The following is a 20373-nucleotide window of genomic DNA, read 5'->3' as shown; positions in this document are numbered from 1 at the left end:
AAAAAGTCAAAATTCTGTTTGACTGAGTGTACATATCGCAAATCTGACTTTTTTTCTCTGAATTCCAAGTTCTGAGACATTGCACATCTCGCAATTGTTTTTTTTTTCTGTCACAGATTAAAAAATAAAATTAGTAATTTTTTTCCCCACAATTTCTAATTTATATCTCAAAATTCTGACTTTTCTTCTCGGAATTATGAATTTATATCTCGCAATTCTGAATGATATTTTGCAATTCTGAGAAAAAAAGTCAGATTTGTGAGATATATAATATATATACTCAGAATTGCGAGACAAAAATTTACAATTGCCTTTATTCATTTAATTTTTTTTAATCTGTGGTGGAAAAAAAGCTTCCATTCATTCTCCCCCAGTGCTTACAGTATGCCACAGATGACTGAAAATGCTCAAAATATGACTGAAAATACTGAAAATATTCCTATACAAAGTTTTTTTTATATGTGACCCTGGACCACAAAACCAGTCGCTGGGGTATTTGTAGCAATAGCCAAAAATACATTGTATGGGTCAAAATGATTGATTTTTCTTTTATGCCAAAAATCATTAGGACATTAAGTAAAGATAATGTTCCATGAAGATATTTTGTAAATTTCCTACTGTAAATATATTAAAACTTAATTTTTGATTAGTAATATGCATTGCTAAGAACTTCATTTGGACAATTTTAAAGGCGATTTTCTCAATATTTAGATTTTTTTGCACCCTCAGATTCCAGATTTTCAAATAGTTGTATCTCGGCCAAATATTGTCCTATTGTCCTAACAAACCATACATCAATGGAAAGCTTATTTATTCAGCTTTCAGATGATGTATACATCTCAATTTCGAAAAATTGACCCTTATGACTGGTTTTGTGGTCCAGGGTATTATATGGTATATTGTGCAACAGTGTTAGTTAGTTAGTGCAGTAGATTGTGGGAGTGCATCTGCGCAATGCATTGATGTGTGACATCAGGAAACAGGAAGAATAAATAGTTACCAGAGAGAATCCTGTACAGAACTCTTCCATTCTCCCCCTGATCTGCATCTGTGGCCTGAACCTGCAGACGGACATAACCACAAACACACATAACCACATCACGTACACACCCATGTACTACTAAATAATGAGAGTGAAAGTAACACTTAACACATTGCACACCCACACAAGCATAAACAATAATATATTATTACAATCAAACTCATAATCACACTACAATTGGACTCTTATTTTTACTGTCACAAGTGAAATGTGTCATTTCTTCATAACTAACAGCACAAAATAAAATGCAATATGTTTGTTTGGCTCGACCAATAGCGTGGGTTTGGGATGGGGCGATCTAATGACCAGTGGAAGACCGATCAAACCTAAAACTCCTTTAACTGCAGCCTGAAATGGCTTATTGCTTTTAAATGCAACATCAATATGATAAAAGACATTAATGTTCAATAAATAGTTACTTTTATTAATAACAATAATTGGAATAAATAATTCCAGTGAGTAATATAGTTCATTAGCTTAACTGCTGGCTGTTTATGGATGCTAAGCAATAGCAATTTGTTACATTAATATAGTATGTTCAATCACAAGTATGGCTTCAAATATGGCTTGTCTAATCAGAATTCAGAGTCAGAACTATTTTTGCAATTGCGTTTGGTGACACTAGTGGCCCAGAAATGAAACACTACACCTTTAAATGGTCGTCATGGCATGACTATCAACTCATATTGGCTTGAAAACACAAATACAACTTCAATTATCATATAAATCTCAGAAACAATGATCAGAAGTTGTTCCTGAATATATTTACACACATCAATTCATCATGTTAAGGAGTAAAACCATTTGGCGCACACTGAATGCATCCGTATATTAGTCAAATCCTACTGACAGTGAGGAGGACGGCCCCTCCTTCACTCATTAGCTTTATAAAAAGATGTAGAGGGGAGAAGAAAGAAAGCAGGGATCTAGGGGGGTCTCTTGGAGAGAGATGAATAGAACAGGCAGACCGGACCATACCATCACATGGGGGGTTAAAACTTGAGACTGAAAGTTTGGCTTAGAATGAGCGTTTAGTTCAAGAAGCACACTGCCATGGTCTGCTGATCGCAAAACATAGAGTGATTGATTTTGGGTTAGGTCTCTCTGAACGGATCTCAGCTGCATATATCCTGATCCCCATCTTCCAGGCATCTCCACGGGATTTTAATCAAGGGGAACTTTGGAGGAGTCACCAACCACATCCATCGCTAAAGGTAATGTTGAACCACAAAGAATAAACTGAAAAATAATTCTTATTCGATGAACCCCTGTTGCAAATGAATTGTGTTTTGGATGCTGGTGTCTATACCGGGCTTTTTCATTTTTGTTCTGCTGAGCGACACGGCTATGCTGGTCCACCAGCCCCAAACCTGCACTAACCAGCATAAACCGGCCTGGACAATCATTCAGCAGTGCCAAAACCATTTTGTTTTGCCATGATGTCAGTCATAAATTACATGGGACAGCAAGTTATGTTTGTATTACTGTAATTTACTAATTCATGGATATGCAGTCTAAAATCACAACACACTGTGTACACTACTGTTCAAAAGTTTATTTTTATTTCATTTATTTATTTTTTAAAATAAATTAATACTTTTTTTCAGCAAGGATGCAATAAATTCATTTTAAAAAGTGAAAGTAAAGACTATTAGATTGTTACAATTCTATTTCAAATTTATAAAAAACTTTTTTTTAACCAAAAAATGTATCACCGTTTCAACAAAAATATTAATCGTCACAACATTGATAATAATAAGAAACATTTCTTGAGCAGCAAATCTGCATATCAGAATGATTTCTAAAGGATCATGTGACACTGAAGACTGGAGTAATTATGCTGAAAACTCAGCTTTGCATCAAAGGAATAAATTAAATTTTAAAATATATCAAATAGAAAAGTTATTTTAAATTAAATTTGAAACAAAAACACAAATTAAAACAAAAAACTATTTCTATTCTGACTGTTCTCATTGAAATATATTTACAAAAATTCACTTTAAAATAGAAAAACTAATATTAGCTGCCTGCTTGAGCAAAGCCTAAATGTGATGAAGAGTGCATGAATACATTTCAGCAGATCCATACAGTGGTAACTAATGAAGTGTTTCACTAACAATAGTTCTCGTCTGAGTGGCCTTTTCAGCCTGTTTGTGGCATTTAAGATGAAGAATAATTTCATGTCTCAATGTGTTTTCAAGTCACACTCTGTGTGCTCAGAATTTAACATGCTGACATTTAGGAGCAGAGAGGCAGAGTAATTGGTGACTTGGGTGCTACACTGTGTGTGTGTGTGTGTGTGTGTGTGTGTGTGTGTGCGCGTGTGTGTTTCAGATGGATTGAGAGTTATTTTAACAGACCCAAATTAGCTTTCAAAAAAATAAAAAATAAAACCAACTGACCACATTTCTCATCTGACTGCTCACTTAGTGGGGCACCAACATTTTTAATGTCAAATGCCATTTCAAATGTGTGTTTATGGGAGCGGTGTAGACCAGAAACATACTGTTCTCGACATAAGTACTAAAAAAAAAACAGATGCATAAATGCATTTATCTGTTTGTACATAATTAACATGTAAGGAGCACATCCTGCTCCTGGAGGGTCAATGTCCTGCAGAGTTCAGCTCCAACCTGCCCGAAACATACTTGCCTGGAAGATTCTAGTGATCCTGAAGACCTTGATTAGCTGATTCAGACATTTAAATGGGGTTGGAACTAAACTCTGCAGGACTGTGGTCCTCCAGGATCAAGACTGGACAACCACTGCTACTGTGATAGTATGTTTAACTCTAACTTGCATACACTGCGAAAAAATGACTTCTTAGTTTGTGTGTGTGTGTGTGTGTGTGTGTGTGTGTGTGTGCGCGTGTGTGTTTCAGATGGATTGAGAGTTATTTTAACAGACCCAAATTAGCTTTCAAAAAAATAAAAAATAAAACCAACTGACCACATTTCACATCTGACTGCTCACTTAGTGGGGCACCAACATTTTTAATGTCAAATGCCATTTCAAATGTGTGTTTATGGGAGCGGTGTAGACCAGAAACATACTGTTCTCGACATAAGTAGTAAAAAAAAACAGATGCATGAATGCATTTATCTGTTTGTACATAATTAACATGTAAGGAGCACATCCTGCTCCTGGAGGGTCAATGTCCTGCAGAGTTCAGCTCCAACCTGCCCGAAACATACTTGCCTGGAAGATTCTAGTGATCCTGAAGACCTTGATTAGCTGATTCAGACATTTAAATGGGGTTGGAACTAAACTCTGCAGGACTGTGGTCCTCCAGGATCAAGACTGGACAACCACTGCTACTGTGATAGTATGTTTAACTCTAACTTGCATACACTGCGAAAAAATGACTTCTTAGTTAGTGTTTAATTAGTCTTTTTCCATTAAAAATACCTTTAAAAGACCTTAAAACAAGATAAATGTATATGCCTTATATTATATTAATAAGAGTGTGAGACAAAATGCAATTGCATTTTTGCCTTATTTTTTCACTTATTTTTAAATTTTGCCAGTGCAAGACACACACACACACACACTCAAAAAAAAAAGAAGCTCATATTAAAGACACTTTCACTGAAGGCAAGCCTTAATATCTTATGCAGGTCTGTTTCTCAAGTAAATTTATTATGTATTAAGGATTGTTAAATATTTTGACTGGAAATTGAGACAAATAACTTTCTGCAGTTCAGACAGATTCCCCTCCAGCTGTAGCTCAGCCATTACAATAGTTGATCTGCAAAAGCAAAATGACGGTGAAAGATGATGTTGAGAAGCGAGAATGCTATGCATATTTGTGTTGCTCTATGAATTGCTGTATGGCACATTTCCAAACACAACAATGCACGCAATTGTAGGTGCAGCTAGAAGTGCTTGTGTTTATGCACTTGTGTACATTTTCCTGACCTTAGAGTCTGTGTGTGTGTGTGTGTGTGTGTGTGTGTGTGTGTGTTAGAGAAAGAGAGAGAGTAAGAGACTCTCGCTAATCTGTAATCAATATAGTGCAATATAAATCCACTATACTTTGACCTTTCTTGACATTTCTTTAGAGAAATCGCTCAGTCATTCTGATAGTCTTGCAGAGTAGCGCTCGGAGCAGCATGTGTAGAGCTGCTAGATGGTGATGATGATAAGGTGTGTGTAGGTGTGCAATCCCACCACCACAAACCACTGCTCTGTACCTAGAGGAAAATGTGCTCAGATGTTGCTCTGTCACTGCTCAGGAGACTTCATGACCTGTTTCATTTCATGTTACTCCTACAAATCCTGACGCTATACAGTATTGATACTAAGGTCTTTTTTTTTGGCCCAAAAAAAAAAAAGATTCCCCTTGTGAGAATGAAACGCATACTTGAATTGCATAATAATTTGGTTTACGACACATTTCGGACCACTATGACACATATAAGATCGTAGCGCTTGCGCTCACATACTTGCGAAGATGTTTTAGGCCTTTGGTTCAAAATAAAGTGTCCCTGTACTCTCCATCTCTTTGCCGCCTAAGAGAAACAACTGAGATATTAAAGAGATTTTTTCTTTTTAAGCATGCATACACACACACACACACACCTGTCAACCACATCCTGGCATCTTGTATGCATCTTGCTCAAGCACACATTCACACTTTTGCACAAGCTTGAACCCAGAGGATCACAAAAACACCTACATCTTTACTATAAACACGCTCCACTTAACCCAGATTTAACTCTTCCTGTTTTGCATCTCTACAGATCCAGGCTGACATGGATGTTTCCTTCAATCTGTCCCTCTCTAATCTCTCACTTCCGGTCTCCCCGACGTCTCCACCTCTGGATCTTCACCATCCCCTCACGACCATCATAATCATCATGTGTCTCTTCGTTCTATTCGGGGGCTTTGTGACCTTTCTAGCGGTGGGCTGCCCGTCAGGAGGGTCCTGGGGTGTGGATGGGGACTGCGGTCCGGCAGACGGTTTCTCGTGTGGCCAGACTCTGTCCAGCGAGCCCCAGCTGAAGCTCTGGAAGCGTTTGGGCTCGATGAGGCAGTCATTTTCCTCCACGCCGGCCTTCAGAAGACCCATTCAGCCATACGTAGCCCAGAGCAGGAAGCAATCAGGGTCGATGTCGCCCGCAGGGTCAAAGACAAACGACTCCCACACATATATTACTATACCGGCTCTGCTGCAGTATTCCACCGAGATATAAGTTCTGTTGCATCACCTAGTGAGCTGTCTTGCTATCTAGTATCTACATAGGCAGCAGCCTTCTAAGTGATTAGAAGATGATTGATTTAAAGTGCATTTCATAGGCAACAACTATGTACGCCACAGGAAACTTGACTCCAAATTGATTTCAAAAGAGTTGTCAGCTTGTTGCTAAGCTTGTGATGTGATTCTCTAATAAGCACAAAAATGCATAGCAAGCAAATATGAAATAAAAACGATTTCATCGAATTTAAACTGACTATTTCATCTGTAATTCCATGTATTGAATTAAATGTATTTAGAATTGGCATTTCTATCCATTTGTCTGCCATTGTCACTGAGCTCAATGCATTGCATTCTGGGATTACTGTACCTCTTCCATGAAGGATGCATGTGAAGCTTACTTATATATATATATATATATATATATATTTCTAAAATAACACTGGATGCTGCTTCAGAATCTTAAACAGCCAGAAACCATGTTATTCATATATAATCCATGCTAACAGATAACACTCTCCATGTGTGTGTTAAAACTTTATGGAAACAGTATTCACATCTGGGGCCGGTTGCATAAAAGGTTTAGACTAGTCTTAAAAGTTAGTCATCTAATTTTGTTCTTTAAGACTGGTCAAAATTTGTAAAATTCAGTTACATAAAAATGTAGATTAGTCTAAGCTGAATCCAAAATATAAGACTGATTACCCCTTGGTTAACTGCTAGTTGGTCAAACTGGCTCTTAAGACACGGTCTTAACATAGAGGCTAAGTTTATGCAACTGGCCCCTGGAGTGTGTCTATAAGTGCACATACATACACAATCACTGCAAACATGAGAACAGAAACTGTGACCCCAGCTATCAGCACTGACAGAGACAAGCCAACTCATTTCATTCACCATTCACACCAAACAAAACAAGACGTGACTCAACAATCCAACCATTCGGTGGCCGCAACTCTATAAACAGCTGGACATTGCCTACATCACATTGCTGTGGAGACTAACAGACATGACCTGGATGAGCAAAGACCAGGTGCTTTCTGAGTAATGGTGGCCATTCTGACTGGGCATTAACAACATTTCTATTTATTTAGAGGAAATTCTGATTCATTTGCACGTATGTAGCCCCAAGAGTATGTGTACACTTAAAGCACACTTAAAAATGCCTGAATGTCACAGCATTAGAAACCAAAACAGCAAACCACTTTGCATTCATAGACAAATTGTGGTAGAACTGGTGCTCACATTAACTACTGGCTTATTCTACGGATTTGACCAGTGTTGGGTAAGTTACTCTAAAAAGGTAATTAATTACTAGCTACAAATGACATTTTCAACAGTTTAATTAGATTAATGTACTAAATACTCTCTCTAAAAAAGTATTGCATTACTTATTACTTTCTAAATGCCATATCAATTATTAATTAGTATAAATTAATAATACAAAATTGCATAATTACTCTTGAACTGACCAAAGCATTTAAAGGGAGAAGTTTACATTAAAATCCACAATTGATTAATATAAAATTGTTCTATAGTCTATACAGTATTTAATGCAATAACATAGGAAGTAACTGTAATTATATTACAGAAAATTAAGAGTAATCCCTTACTTTACTTTTTCAAGGAAAAGTAATTTGAGTAATTTATTACTTAGTAATGCAGTACACCCAACACTGTGTTTGACAGCCATAAAATCTTTATTTTGAACAGTATATCTATTGTTTTATCATTTAAAACTTATTTTTGTAAAATGTTTTGCTGGAAAAAAGTGTGTTTGTGTCATCTTAAAATACTGTACTTGTGACTTTTAGTGTTTTTTAAAGTGTGCTTTAAGTGTCCAAATTAAATTTTTACTTTTTTCAAATAACTGTTGTTGTGCCACTGTGACTCCGGTTTACTCCGCAACAGCAAACTCATGCAAACTAAAACAAAGCTTTGCATATTAAAGATGGAATATTCCCCAAACTAACTTCAATAACAGTTCAATATCAACTTCAACATATGGAAAGAGGTTAAAAGCCCTTTGAAAATGAAAACGCCCTTTATTTAGTCATCTGAAATGATTCTGCTGGCTTTCTAGGACTTTTAAAGCGTCGTCATGGTTACCCTATTATGGTATTTGTTGCCAGCCTAGAGATTGTCATGGTTTTCCAGCACAGCAGAACATGACCTCACAGAAAACCACTCAAAACGTGATAATGCTACCATTGTTACAGACAAACACAATGTAACAATCATACACCCTCATGTGCTACTTCATAATACCAGTATTGTGATAGTTCTGCTGTTGTTTATTGGAATAAAAAGTATATATATATATATATATATATCCATGAGCATTCTTTTTATATATCAAATTTTAGCAAATGGCTGCAATATAACAAAGAGTGAAAAATGTAAGGGGGTCTGAATACTTTCCGTACCCACTGTATATATATATATATCCATGAGCATTCTTTTTATATATCAGAGTGAATTGTGAATATGAGCATGTGTACCTGTAATATACTAGTTCCTCTGGGTATGTTCTCCAGGACGCTGGTCTCATAGCTGTTCTGGAGGAATATAGGCCTGTTGTCATTGACGTCCAGCACCTCCACATATACTGTAGCTGTTCCTGTCCTCCGACTTCCCGCTGGACCATTATCTATGGAGAAAACCATCAACAGTCTGGCCAATACAGTTAGGAAATCCTGCTCGCAGTACAAATAAAATACAGTTCAAAGATCAAGCTTGACCAATTAATTTCTACAATGTTTCCAGTTGTTCAGGATGATTGGATAAGGATTTTTGGTAACACTTTATATTAGGGAACACAAATTAAATATTAAACTATTAAAGAGTTTCCCCTCAATAAACTTATTGATAGTAAGTAAGGAAGTTGTTGTAGTAGTCATGTTTAGGTATTGGGTAGAGTTAAGGGGTCTAGAATATGGTCATGCAGAATAAGGCATTAATATGTGCTTTAGAAGTACAGATAATATGCTAGGAATATTCATGTTAATAAGCAACTAGTTAATCGTGAATAGTGTTCCCTAATCTAAAGTGTTACTGGATTTTTTACAATTATTTTACATAGATTAGACTCAAGAAAAGCTGGTATCCTAGCTGGAATGTTTTAGTATACTTAAAACGAAATTATATAATTATATTTTATTTTTCTAATTTATATTATATGCATTTTAATTGATATTATACCTGATATTTATAGGTTTTGCATGATCGTGGGAACCCTGATAGCAACATAAAAACACTGCCACAATACAGTCTTTATGACTCATATCTTCACTGGTCCTACATGGTAGTCATTTTTAAATAAACATTAGTTGTACCAAGCAACAGCATACCATCTGACTGTGCTAAAACTGGCCTGAGCCACATACAAAAGACCCACAGAAGACAAGCCTTGACTCGCTTTGGCTTACCAAATTCACTGGTATTGGTGTAAAATGTGTTAAGACAGAGAACTAAAACAATAAGATAAAGTAAAATAATTAGCTAAAATTAATATATGTTATCTCGACCAAATATTGTCCTATCATAACAAACCATACATCAATGGAAAGCTTATTTATTCAGCTTTCAGATGATTGACACTTAAGACTTTATTATTTATTTAAAAAAAAATTTTTAATCATGACAACTCTCTGAACATTTTAGCATGGTGATGGATATGACAATGTTAATGTATTTGGTCTTGGCGGAACAGATCTGCTACGCTGCTGCTGAATTGCTGCTGCTGTTGGTTATTGCTGTAGTTGTAGATTATTGCTGCTGCTGCAAGCAAGTACAGGAACTTGCTACTGCCAATGCATACGGCGATACGGTGCCGTGAATATTTAAGACATACTGCTGCTGCACAAATAGCATATAAAATAACCCGTAGCAGATCTATACAGGTGGAGCTGTGGGAGGTGGAGGGTTTCAGAGAACTCTAAAAGCGCGCTGCAGGAATCTCTAGTGAATGCTAGCCAGCCATATAAATGCAAGGCAGTAAGCTCATTGGCTGCATATGCAGCATGAACCAATCAGATTGTGCCCAGTCGTTTAACTCTCTGAATATCATCAGTTACGTTAACAACCCATCAGCCTGCGCCATCTAGAGTTTCATGACTAAACTACTCATTATGTTAAAAATGTTAAAAATACATTTTTGTATGTAAAATGACTTGGAAGAGTCTTTGTGCTTGAATCACTGTAAAAAATAAATATTCCCAGAGTCATGTGTTCTGGTCTTCCAAAACATGCATTTCATTTCATCGTAATTATCATTTATAATCAGATAAGAATAATGATGTATTTGACATAATACTTGTATTGAAAAAAGTGGCCAGCATATTTTAGTTGAAACTCATTAAACAGGTATTAGAACAGCTGCAGTATTTCTAAATGCACTCAAGTCAAACAGGAAACCACAACACTTGCTTTAAACTCAAAGTCATTTAGACAGGAAGCTGCAGCAGATCATACCACATGTGCACGCATACATGCATAACCAGTTGCTTTCTATATGAAACTCACCAATCGCTTCAATCACTAGCCTGTACAAGGCCTGAGTCTCGCGGTCCAGACCCACCACAGTCCGTACTATTCCAGTCCGGAAACCCACACTAAACGTTCCATCTTGGTTCCCAGCTATAGGGACACACAAAGACAGACTAAGAAATCACACATCTCAGCTCTGTTCTAAATCTCTTGTGTGCTGCCTCAAAAGACATCATACTAACTATAATAGAACCTCATAACTGACTGATTTTGAATGTGCTAGTATTGTGTTGTCATACAAACAGCATTCCTCAATTGATTTCAATGGAGTTTGGCATTAGCATGTTGCTATGATAATGATGTAGTGCTGTTCTAATGAGCATAAAATACACAACACACAAATATTTGGCAAAACAGTGAAATCTATTTAACTACACCTAAACACTTTTCGCAAAGATAATAATGTGGTACTCTTCTAATGAGCATAAAATACGTATATTATATAATATATTTGGTAAAAATTGTGAATTTTTTTAATTTGAGGTAATGATGTACAAATACACAGTACACGCAATTATTTAATAAATTAGTGAATTTTTAACCAATTCAACTATATTTAAATAGTTTTCATGAAGATTCTTATAAACTTAAAATACATAGCACACGCAAATATTGTATAAAATAGCGCTTTTTTAATTGATTTAACAAATACTTTTTGCAAAAATAATGATGTGGTAATCTTCTAATAAGCATAACACATGGCACACAAAAATATTTGGTAAATTAGTGTTTCAAATATATATTTTTTAACTATATTAAAATACTTCTCATGAAGATAATTACTTTTCTAATAAGCATAAAATATGTAGCAAAAAATAAGCATAAAATATCACTAACATATATTGACTAAATTAGTGAAATTTTAACCAATTTAACTATATTAAAATATTTTTTGTAAAGATAATTATATGGTAATTTTCTAATAAACATAAAATACAAATCACACACACATATTTGGTAAAGTAGTCAATTTTTAACCAATTTAACTATACTTGAATTCCTTTTGTGAAGATAACGTTGCTCTTCTAATAAGCAGATAATACATAGCACACAAATATTTGGTAAATAGTGATTTTTAACCAATTTAAGTATACTTTTCGTGAAGATAATAATGTAAAACATTTCTAATAAGCTCAAAATACATAGCACACAAATATTTAGTAAATTAGTGAATTTTATTTAGTAAATTAGTAAATACTTTTTGCAAAGATAATGAAGTAGTGCTCTTCTAATAAGCATAAAATATATAGCACAACACAAATATTTGGTAAAACTGTGAATTTTTAAGCAATTTAACTACATGAATATACTTTTCCCTTCCGAATGTGCTTCATCTGTCACTTAAAATAATCTTTTCCCCACTGAGCTCATCGCAATGCATCACAATTCTTCTTAAAATGCTGTCTACTGTATGTAGGCCGCTCACTGGATTTTGGAACAGAGCCTTAGCTTCACATCTGTTGACAGCAGACCCAACCAAAATCCCACAGTGTTGCTCCATCAGCACAAACTCACTCGCACCCTCTGATCTGTGACCTTCTGCACTCTGACCTGTGATAAAATAGCTGAGCTCTGAGTTAAGACCCGCGTCATTATCCGTGCAGTTCAGTCTGACCACCACATAGTCACGGGGCACGTTTTCATCCAACGATACGTTATACATGCTGGGGAAGAAGGTTGGCGTCTCATCATTCATGTCCAAAACTGCACAGAAAGAGTGACAGACATCAAGATGATGTAGCATTTGCATCTAAACACAGCGGGGCAGTGATCCTGCTATGTACCTGTGATAGTGAGAGTACTCGTGGAAGTTCGAGGAAACTGGTCTGCGTCATACGCAATAATCCTCAGATAATACTGGCCGATCTGCTCGCGGTCCAGCACTGCGGTGGAAACCAGGACCCCTGTGGTGGTGTTGAGCCTGAAGTCCAGCCGTGGCATCCCCATCTGAAGCGCCATGGTTACCGCACCATTTTCACCTTCATCAGGGTCCTGCACCTGCACCTGAGGGAGGAAACCAGCGGGGGGCAGCAGAGCACAGGACAGTTTCATTACAAGAACTTCACTAGAAGTTGGCATTAAATCAAAGATGACCCCAAAAGTGGTACAAGACTCCTCAGATTTTTATGCCAAGTTGATTTTGAGTGCAAAAAGTGTTCCAAAGTTTTTACTGATAAGATATTTTGGTCCCACTTTATTTACATATGTGTAGTTACACAAACATTACAGCTGTAGATACTATGTAACAATGTGTACTTACACTGTGGTTACATACTACGTACACATCTAGTTACTATGTAAGTACACAGGTATTAGGGCCACTTAATATAAAGTAGGACCAAAAAACTCACTGACCCAAACTTTTGAACTGTAATGTAACTAAACGTAAGCAAAGATTTATAATAAAAATAATATTTATGATCATTCTATGTAAGGCTGAAAGGATGACTTTCCCCTACAAAGCGAGTTATTGACAAAATGTCAAATCCACTCCTTTCCATAAAGTTAAAATGCCTGGAGATCTCTGGCTGTCAAGTTAAGTAGCAGTTTTGCTTGGTTTATTTCAAAAACACATTTTAATATCAGAATTTGAACCCAGGTCCCCTTGCATACTAAATGAAAAGCCGGTCTTGTTGAATATTTAATCAGTGCACTCCTGGTCCTTGTAGAGACTTCAACCAATCAAATGCTAACCCTGAACACAGATGATCCAATGGGAAGCCCCTCTGGTACTTCAGCGACAAATGGGAGGTTGATAAAGGCAGGATCATTATCGTTGAGGTCCAGGAGGTTCACATACACTGTAGCGCTGGCTGAAGAGCGCAGTGGAGGCGTCCCAACTAAGGAGGGCAGCACAACAGAGAGAATACTTATATACTTTACTGCACAACTTCTTTGAGTTTTCTCTAGTCATTAGATCCACTGAGGGGGAAGAAAATCTTAATACTGAAATGTCAGTTTATATTGTCAAACACAACTCAGACTAATCCTCAAAACAGACTAATTGAGGAAGAAGCAAACATTTTGGTGTGACAGACAAAACAATTGGAATGGAGTATTAGCCACGAGTAAGTGAAATGATTAATAATAATATTGGGATGATATATGTTTCAGTTTCTGGATATCTGGGAATATATGAATTTTGAAAAAAAAAAAAAAAGATTTTTGCCTAAATATGTATCAGAATCCGTAAGTCTGATCAAATAATGGGTAAAAAAACATGACAAAAAGAGATGATTACTATTAATTCTGGTTAATTAAAAGTTTGTGAAAAGTCAATATATATAAATAAAATCTCTGTATTTACTTTCACTTTTGATAAATGTAGCGCATTTAATACAATATAACACCTTGCTTAATAAAAATATGAATTTATTTGACTACTATTGAACGGTAGTGTATGTAATACAGAAAGTTTGCATACTGCAATTGGTAAGACCATTATGCTAGCATGATATTCTGAACACAGACTAGACAGGCTAGATGGTCCAGAAATAAAGAAACTGAAAGTTGGCGACTGTAAAATTCTTTTTATTGTGACCTCAGAGAGAGAGAGTGAGGCATTATGGGACAGGTGAGAGTTGCTTACGGTCGGTAGCAGAGACAATGATGGTCCTCATAAGCTGTGCGGAGCGGGCGTTCTGACTCTCTCGGTCCAGCACCGCCCCACTGGTGCGGATCTTCCCGGTGTTGCGGTTGATGGTGTAAAAGGGGTTCCCTGGATTTATAGAGTAGACCACCATCCCATTATCACCATAATCAGGGTCCACCGCTAATACCTGCGCAGAGAAAAATAAAAATTAGTCTTAAGGCACAAAACAGAGTCCTGAGGCGCAGAAATTAAATCACACCAAACCTCTCCCTACAGAACAGCATGATGGGAGATTTATGCACCGGGCATAACTGTCTAAAACCCTGGCTGTTTTTTTTTAAAGAGCCAATCAATTATTCACAGTGCTGGTGGAGAAGCACTGAAAATCACTTAATTGGTCATTAGAGAACAAAGGATCTGTAGGTCTTTAATTATTAAAACAGGAAGGACCAGACAACTGTGTTCTCCATTGATTAGAGGGAGTTTAAACAGATGATGTACAGCATGGGTCTAATGTAAAGTTTATCTAATTGATTTGAACTCTGAGGGGGACATTTCACACACGCATTTACTCAGGCATGTTTACAGACAATTTTAAAGGCGATATATGTGATGTTGCAATGTTAAAATGTGTTCTATCCGATTCCCCTGAAAAGTTTGAAACACTGCAGCGTTTTCAAAACACTGCAACAAGGAGATGCATTGCATAAAGTCCACTTTGCTTTTTTAAGGACATATCCAATGACAAGGGGCTGTCAAGCTTCATAACTTATAAAAAGCACCATATAATAAAAGTATTCCATATGACCTGTATTTAAAGTCTTCTGAAGTCACATAAAAGCTGTGTGAGAAACAGACTGAAATTTAAACTGTGATTCCATGAAAATAGTCTCTTATGTTGTATACACTACCATTAAAAAATCTGGGGTCAAAGAAAGAAACTTGGGAAAGAAAATCAGCAGGGATGCATGAAATTGATCAAAAATGACAGCAAAGACATTTGTAATTAGGGCTGGGCAAAAAAAAAATCTATTTTTCGATTAATCGTTTTTTAAAATGACTCGATTCGATATCGATTCTCAAAAGCTGCGAAATGACCTTGCGCGATGTTACAACAGAAAGCCTGTCATTCATTCAGCGCTTATCATGGCCATACGCGTGATTCGCAATGCTCAGGTGAAATGCTATAGTAATACTATAAATCTGCGGAAGCATTTGATATCACGCATAAGGCGCCATGATTTCCGCAATAAATGAATGACGGATGGGCGGTGCAGTTTTGTTTACTACACACATACTAAAGAGCGGATGACGCTCGCGGTGTTTTCAGCTTCTGCCGTCTCACTATATGATGATATGAACACGAATGTCATCTCCAGCTGCTCTGAGAGTCACTTCATTAGCATTTTAGCGTTTCATTTGAGAAATCTACCGTCATATCACATACACAGCAGCTGCAAGTTCTTCACGGCAACCCGTCAAAATAAAAGTTCAGTTTAAAAAGGAATAATCACATCTGTTTTCTTTTTAATTTTAATAGTAAACCTCTGTTGTGCAGCACTTTGTTTGCCTTCATCTGATTTCCAGAAAAATTAAGAACATTTTATAGGGCCCTACTATTGTTTAAAAAGGACCCTATACAAAAAAAAAAAGAATAGGTTTAAAATACAGGCATGTGGTTCTTATTTTCTTTTTTTTAATTCACCATTTGTAAACTGATGTTTACTGTTCATTTTTTAGAAATATCAATAGCATTTGTATTAAAACTATATTCACTGAATGTAATCAAAAAATCGAGAATCGAATCGAATCGAGAGCTTGCGAATTGAAATCGAATCGGGACATCTGAATCGATACCCAGCCCTATTTGTAATGTTACAAAAGATTTATATTTCAAATAAATGCAGTTATTTTGAACTTTCTGTCCATCAAAGAATCATTTCTGAAGGGTCATGTGACACTGAAGACTGGAGTAATGGCTGCTAAATATTTTATTTTACAGGAATAAATTACATTTTAAAATATACTCAGAGAAATTTTTTTATCTTAAAAATATTTCACAATATTACTGTTTTTACTGTATTTTTGATCAAATAAATTAAGCTTAATTGAGCTTCTTTCAAACATCTTACTGACCCCAAACTTTTGAACAGTAGTGTACAGTATGTTGTATGAAAAAGAATAGCTTGGGAATTCTGTTAAACATCAGATAAAAGGATTGACATGATAGAGAGTAAATGATGACGAAAACTGTGTTTTTTGATGAATTATTATTACTTTAAAGGGTTGATTAGACCACATTATACCACTGTGTTGACCCAGTAAATGGATTGATGGACTCAGAACCCCTACCAGAGTGTGGAAGTCAAACGCGCTTCAGGACATGTGGTTTTTACATCCACTGTTCTGTGATTTAAATTATCCACCCATTTCTTCCTTTGTTCTGTTTTATCTCTCTCTCTCTCTCTCCTGCACGGTGTCCAGCAGGGTAATCAAGTATGCACTTGACTCTGGGCTACATTTTAATTAGCCATCGGAACCTCCTAATGAAGTTCAGGACTGGCTTGTTAATTAACGGACAATCAGGGGCATATTTAGCCAAAGACAGAGCCAGAATAAAACACCTAAACATTTATAAACAGAGGGTTGAAGTCCACAGTTTCTAGAGGCCTGACCACATTTAACTTGAACACACACTAAACCCACGTCATAAACTCAACAGTGTTTCCAATATACTGTGAAACCATCAAGTTTGCATTTAGTTCACTTTTTCCTCAGATGCCATGGCCACAGATATTGCCCACAGTTTAGATTATCTGATGAACCACATGCAAAAATGGCAAGATCTGGCTGAAACCACCAACTTATATGCAACAAGACGTGCACCAGTCCGCTCGGATTCAAAGTTGTTGTTACATAGCTGATGAATGCTTACCTTATAATGAAATTTAAAGGTTATTGGCAATAAATTTAAAAATATATATATTAAGAGTTGTGTTTGAGGCACATGCAAACTGAAAATTCACAAGCAGAACTGTATGTTCTGCTATGATTTGAGTTACATGTATGGAGTAATTAACACTTTTCACGTCTGGATTGATAGAAATTCTACTTGCATAGTCCATAAACATTTTTTGTTTTTAATAATATTTCTGGTCTAATATTGTGGTAAAATTGACCACAGAAAAAGCAAGTCAGATGGTCTCTCTTGTCTAAGTGGGTGGTTCTTGGCCAGAATAAACTGTAATCTGGACCAGCTTTTCAAGTCAAGTGTTTTTTATTTGTATAGAGCTTTTTATAATCTATACTATTTCAAAGCAGCTTTACAGAAAATAATGCCTTAATGTCTTAAAACTCACCATGCAGTAGCCGAAAGCAACGCCTACTGTATATGCCAATAGCCAAAAGTCTAGTTTATTTACATTTACTGGCACGTAAATCTGAAATCAATGATACTACAGTAATGGCAACAAAGTGAGTAACAAAGTTGTAGTTCATTTAAATAATGACATAGCAGTCAATCCTTAAAAGTAGCAGAAAATGTATTTAGAAAAAACTGAATATTTCATATAACTGTGTCTGCATATGTGACTTACTAATTGCCTCAAAGAAAAATGTCTTTAAAAAGATTTGATGCCATGCAACTAATCTTTCAATCCAATAGACTAGCTCTTCCTTAAAGGTGATGTAATTAGTTTGACATAAATGAATCAACAAACTGCATGAATTTATGAGTTTAATTAATGATTTCGTCATCAAAACAGTAATTATTGCAATTCTGTTTGATGCTGCTAGTGCTGTATAAATCACACACTTCACCACCTGGTAAACATGATGCTGTTTCCTGGTAGACTGATAACCCTGTGAACACTGACTCATGGAAATGCATCAAAAATAGTCCATCATATGGCAGTTTAAGATTTTGGAAACACTTAGCCAGTTCTAAATCGTCCCTAGCTATATGAGACTCAAAGTAGAGATGGTGTGACTGACATTAACATAGGAAATAATTTATTCATTCACCAAAGGAGGGAAAACCCCTCAAGATGGGATTTTTCACATACTTCAAGCAGTAGAATAATATGAGCATATAGAAATCTCTGTAAAACGTTCCAAGGACACCGAGGTGAGGGCCCACTTTGAATTCAACTGCAAAACTGCAGCCGATCAAAGGCAGGGACAGGGGGGTTTTCTCCAGACGGAGAGGAGATGGAAACTTGTACCTCTGGGTACAGTGGGGATTTGACTCAAAGAGAAACTATAAGACATTAACACTCACAAAATCAATAGTACTAACTGTTTACCTGCTGACATTAGGATCAAACCTCTGCTTCAAAACTGCCACTGTTTCTGTATCTTATCATTTCATCTACAGTAATCGATACACGTCTTATACGATGGGATTTTAGTCTTTTTGGTGTCTAACCAGACTTCTAAAAGGGGAACTTTGCGCCATTAAAGAATAAAGATAAAAGCCATATGATACTTTTTCTTTTTTTGTGAACAGACTGAATTTTAAGCCATGATTCACTGATGATGTCTTCACCCAAACACTGAATGGAGAATGAGATCTGAGAGCTGCACCAGAGAGGGAAATTTATCATTAAAAAAGTATTTAAATTTCAGGCTGATCTGCATACAAAGCTGTCAAAAACATTTCTGAGGACATATTGCTTAAAAAAAAAAAATCAGTTATTAATATATTTGTGTATAAGTTGATGGTTGAGAAGAACTAAAACATGAATGTATCATTAGCAACCTTCATGTACAGGTCAAAGGTCAGGTCTATAGTTTATAAGTCAGTCTGAGATCAAAAGGTCAGTGCAGAGGTTAAAGGTCAGATCAGTGCACTCACAGTAATAACGTCAGTATCCATGGGACTCATCTCCACAACATTCGCTTGATACGGCTCATCTCGCCACATGGGGGCGTTATCATTTATGTCCAGAATAGTGATGTTCACCTGCAGTGGACAGATGCACGCAACATAATAATGCATTGCTTCGGGTGACTTTGCTTTAAAATATGATGAACAGTAGACACCCATAATAGACACCCAATTTCAATAAGTAATTACATTTATTAATGATAATAGTCACAATAAACAATTCTTCTGTCTAGTAATATGCAGTGGCTCTCATAGTTGATGTCGTTTGTCTGAGGTGGATCAAAGAGTCAGCCGTTACCGTAGCGATGCCGGTTTTCTGCTGTGGTCCCACCCCTCCATCAACGGCTCTTACGATCAGAATGTACTCGGACTTCATCTCTCGATCCAGAAGAGCTGTGGTGGTGATCTCTCCTACATACACATACGGTCATATTCAGCTCAGACACACATGAACCTGTTCCAGGCAGCTGGATGAGACTGAAGATAGTTTCAACTGAAACTGATAATGTACATAGTAATATTGTTGTTTCTATCTATTTAAAGTTGCAATTTTGATTGAGTGGTCCACACATAAAAACGTTCAATCAACCAATGGCATCAGTTTGGGGCGGGGCTACCTGGAGTATTTGAAACCTGTTGAAAAAGTTTTCAAAACAAAGAATTGTTTTGTGAAATGGAAATCTATAATAATTACTATAACTATACTAAGTGAGAAAGAATGAGAGCACTTATTTATGTGTTTTCAATATACAGTTCAATAAGAATCCTAACGTAAAGTGTGCGCGCAGCCGGCCATATTAATATACATAATATCTTCATGCACATGCAAATTCAGTTTATTTGGCACCACGTAAAAACTGCACAGTAAACACTACTAAAATATGCCTTATATAATATGTAGAATTAAACATTTCTGTTTAAAGGGGTGGTTCACTGGTTTTTTTCTAAGCTTGATTGTGTTTATGGGGTGCAGTCTAACATGTGTTAATGCTTCGTTAAAAAAAAACGTATTATTTTTCACATAATTTACCTTTATTCCACACCTCTACTTTTATTGTCCCTTCTCTGAGAAACGCGCTGATCATTTCCTGTTTTTATGAAGCCCC

At 36.2% G+C, this 20373-nt stretch overlaps 1 protein-coding gene across 1 annotated transcript in view; it reads right to left on the bottom strand.

Moving 5' to 3' along the window:
* Positions 1-20373, bottom strand: part of LOC107734258 (cadherin-23-like) — a 236996-nt gene that overhangs the window by 39343 nt on the left and 177280 nt on the right. Inside the window, exons 17-25 of the mRNA XM_016546172.1 lie at positions 19566-19678; positions 19235-19342; positions 14377-14566; positions 13482-13627; positions 12572-12791; positions 12339-12491; positions 10764-10877; positions 8741-8889; positions 1001-1061 (exon numbers count right to left, since the gene is read on the bottom strand). Of these exons, the coding sequence (XP_016401658.1) occupies positions 1001-1061; positions 8741-8889; positions 10764-10877; positions 12339-12491; positions 12572-12791; positions 13482-13627; positions 14377-14566; positions 19235-19342; positions 19566-19678 (1254 nt within the window). The remainder of the gene's footprint in view (positions 1-1000; positions 1062-8740; positions 8890-10763; positions 10878-12338; positions 12492-12571; positions 12792-13481; positions 13628-14376; positions 14567-19234; positions 19343-19565; positions 19679-20373) is intronic.

The sequence above is a fragment of the Sinocyclocheilus rhinocerous genome, unplaced genomic scaffold, assembly GCF_001515625.1.
Source record: "Sinocyclocheilus rhinocerous isolate Xijiao unplaced genomic scaffold, SAMN03320098_v1.1 scaffold730, whole genome shotgun sequence".
NCBI lineage: Eukaryota > Metazoa > Chordata > Actinopteri > Cypriniformes > Cyprinidae > Sinocyclocheilus > Sinocyclocheilus rhinocerous.
Note: the sequence above shows the minus strand (reverse complement) of the source record. Positions and strands in the feature narration are given on the sequence as shown.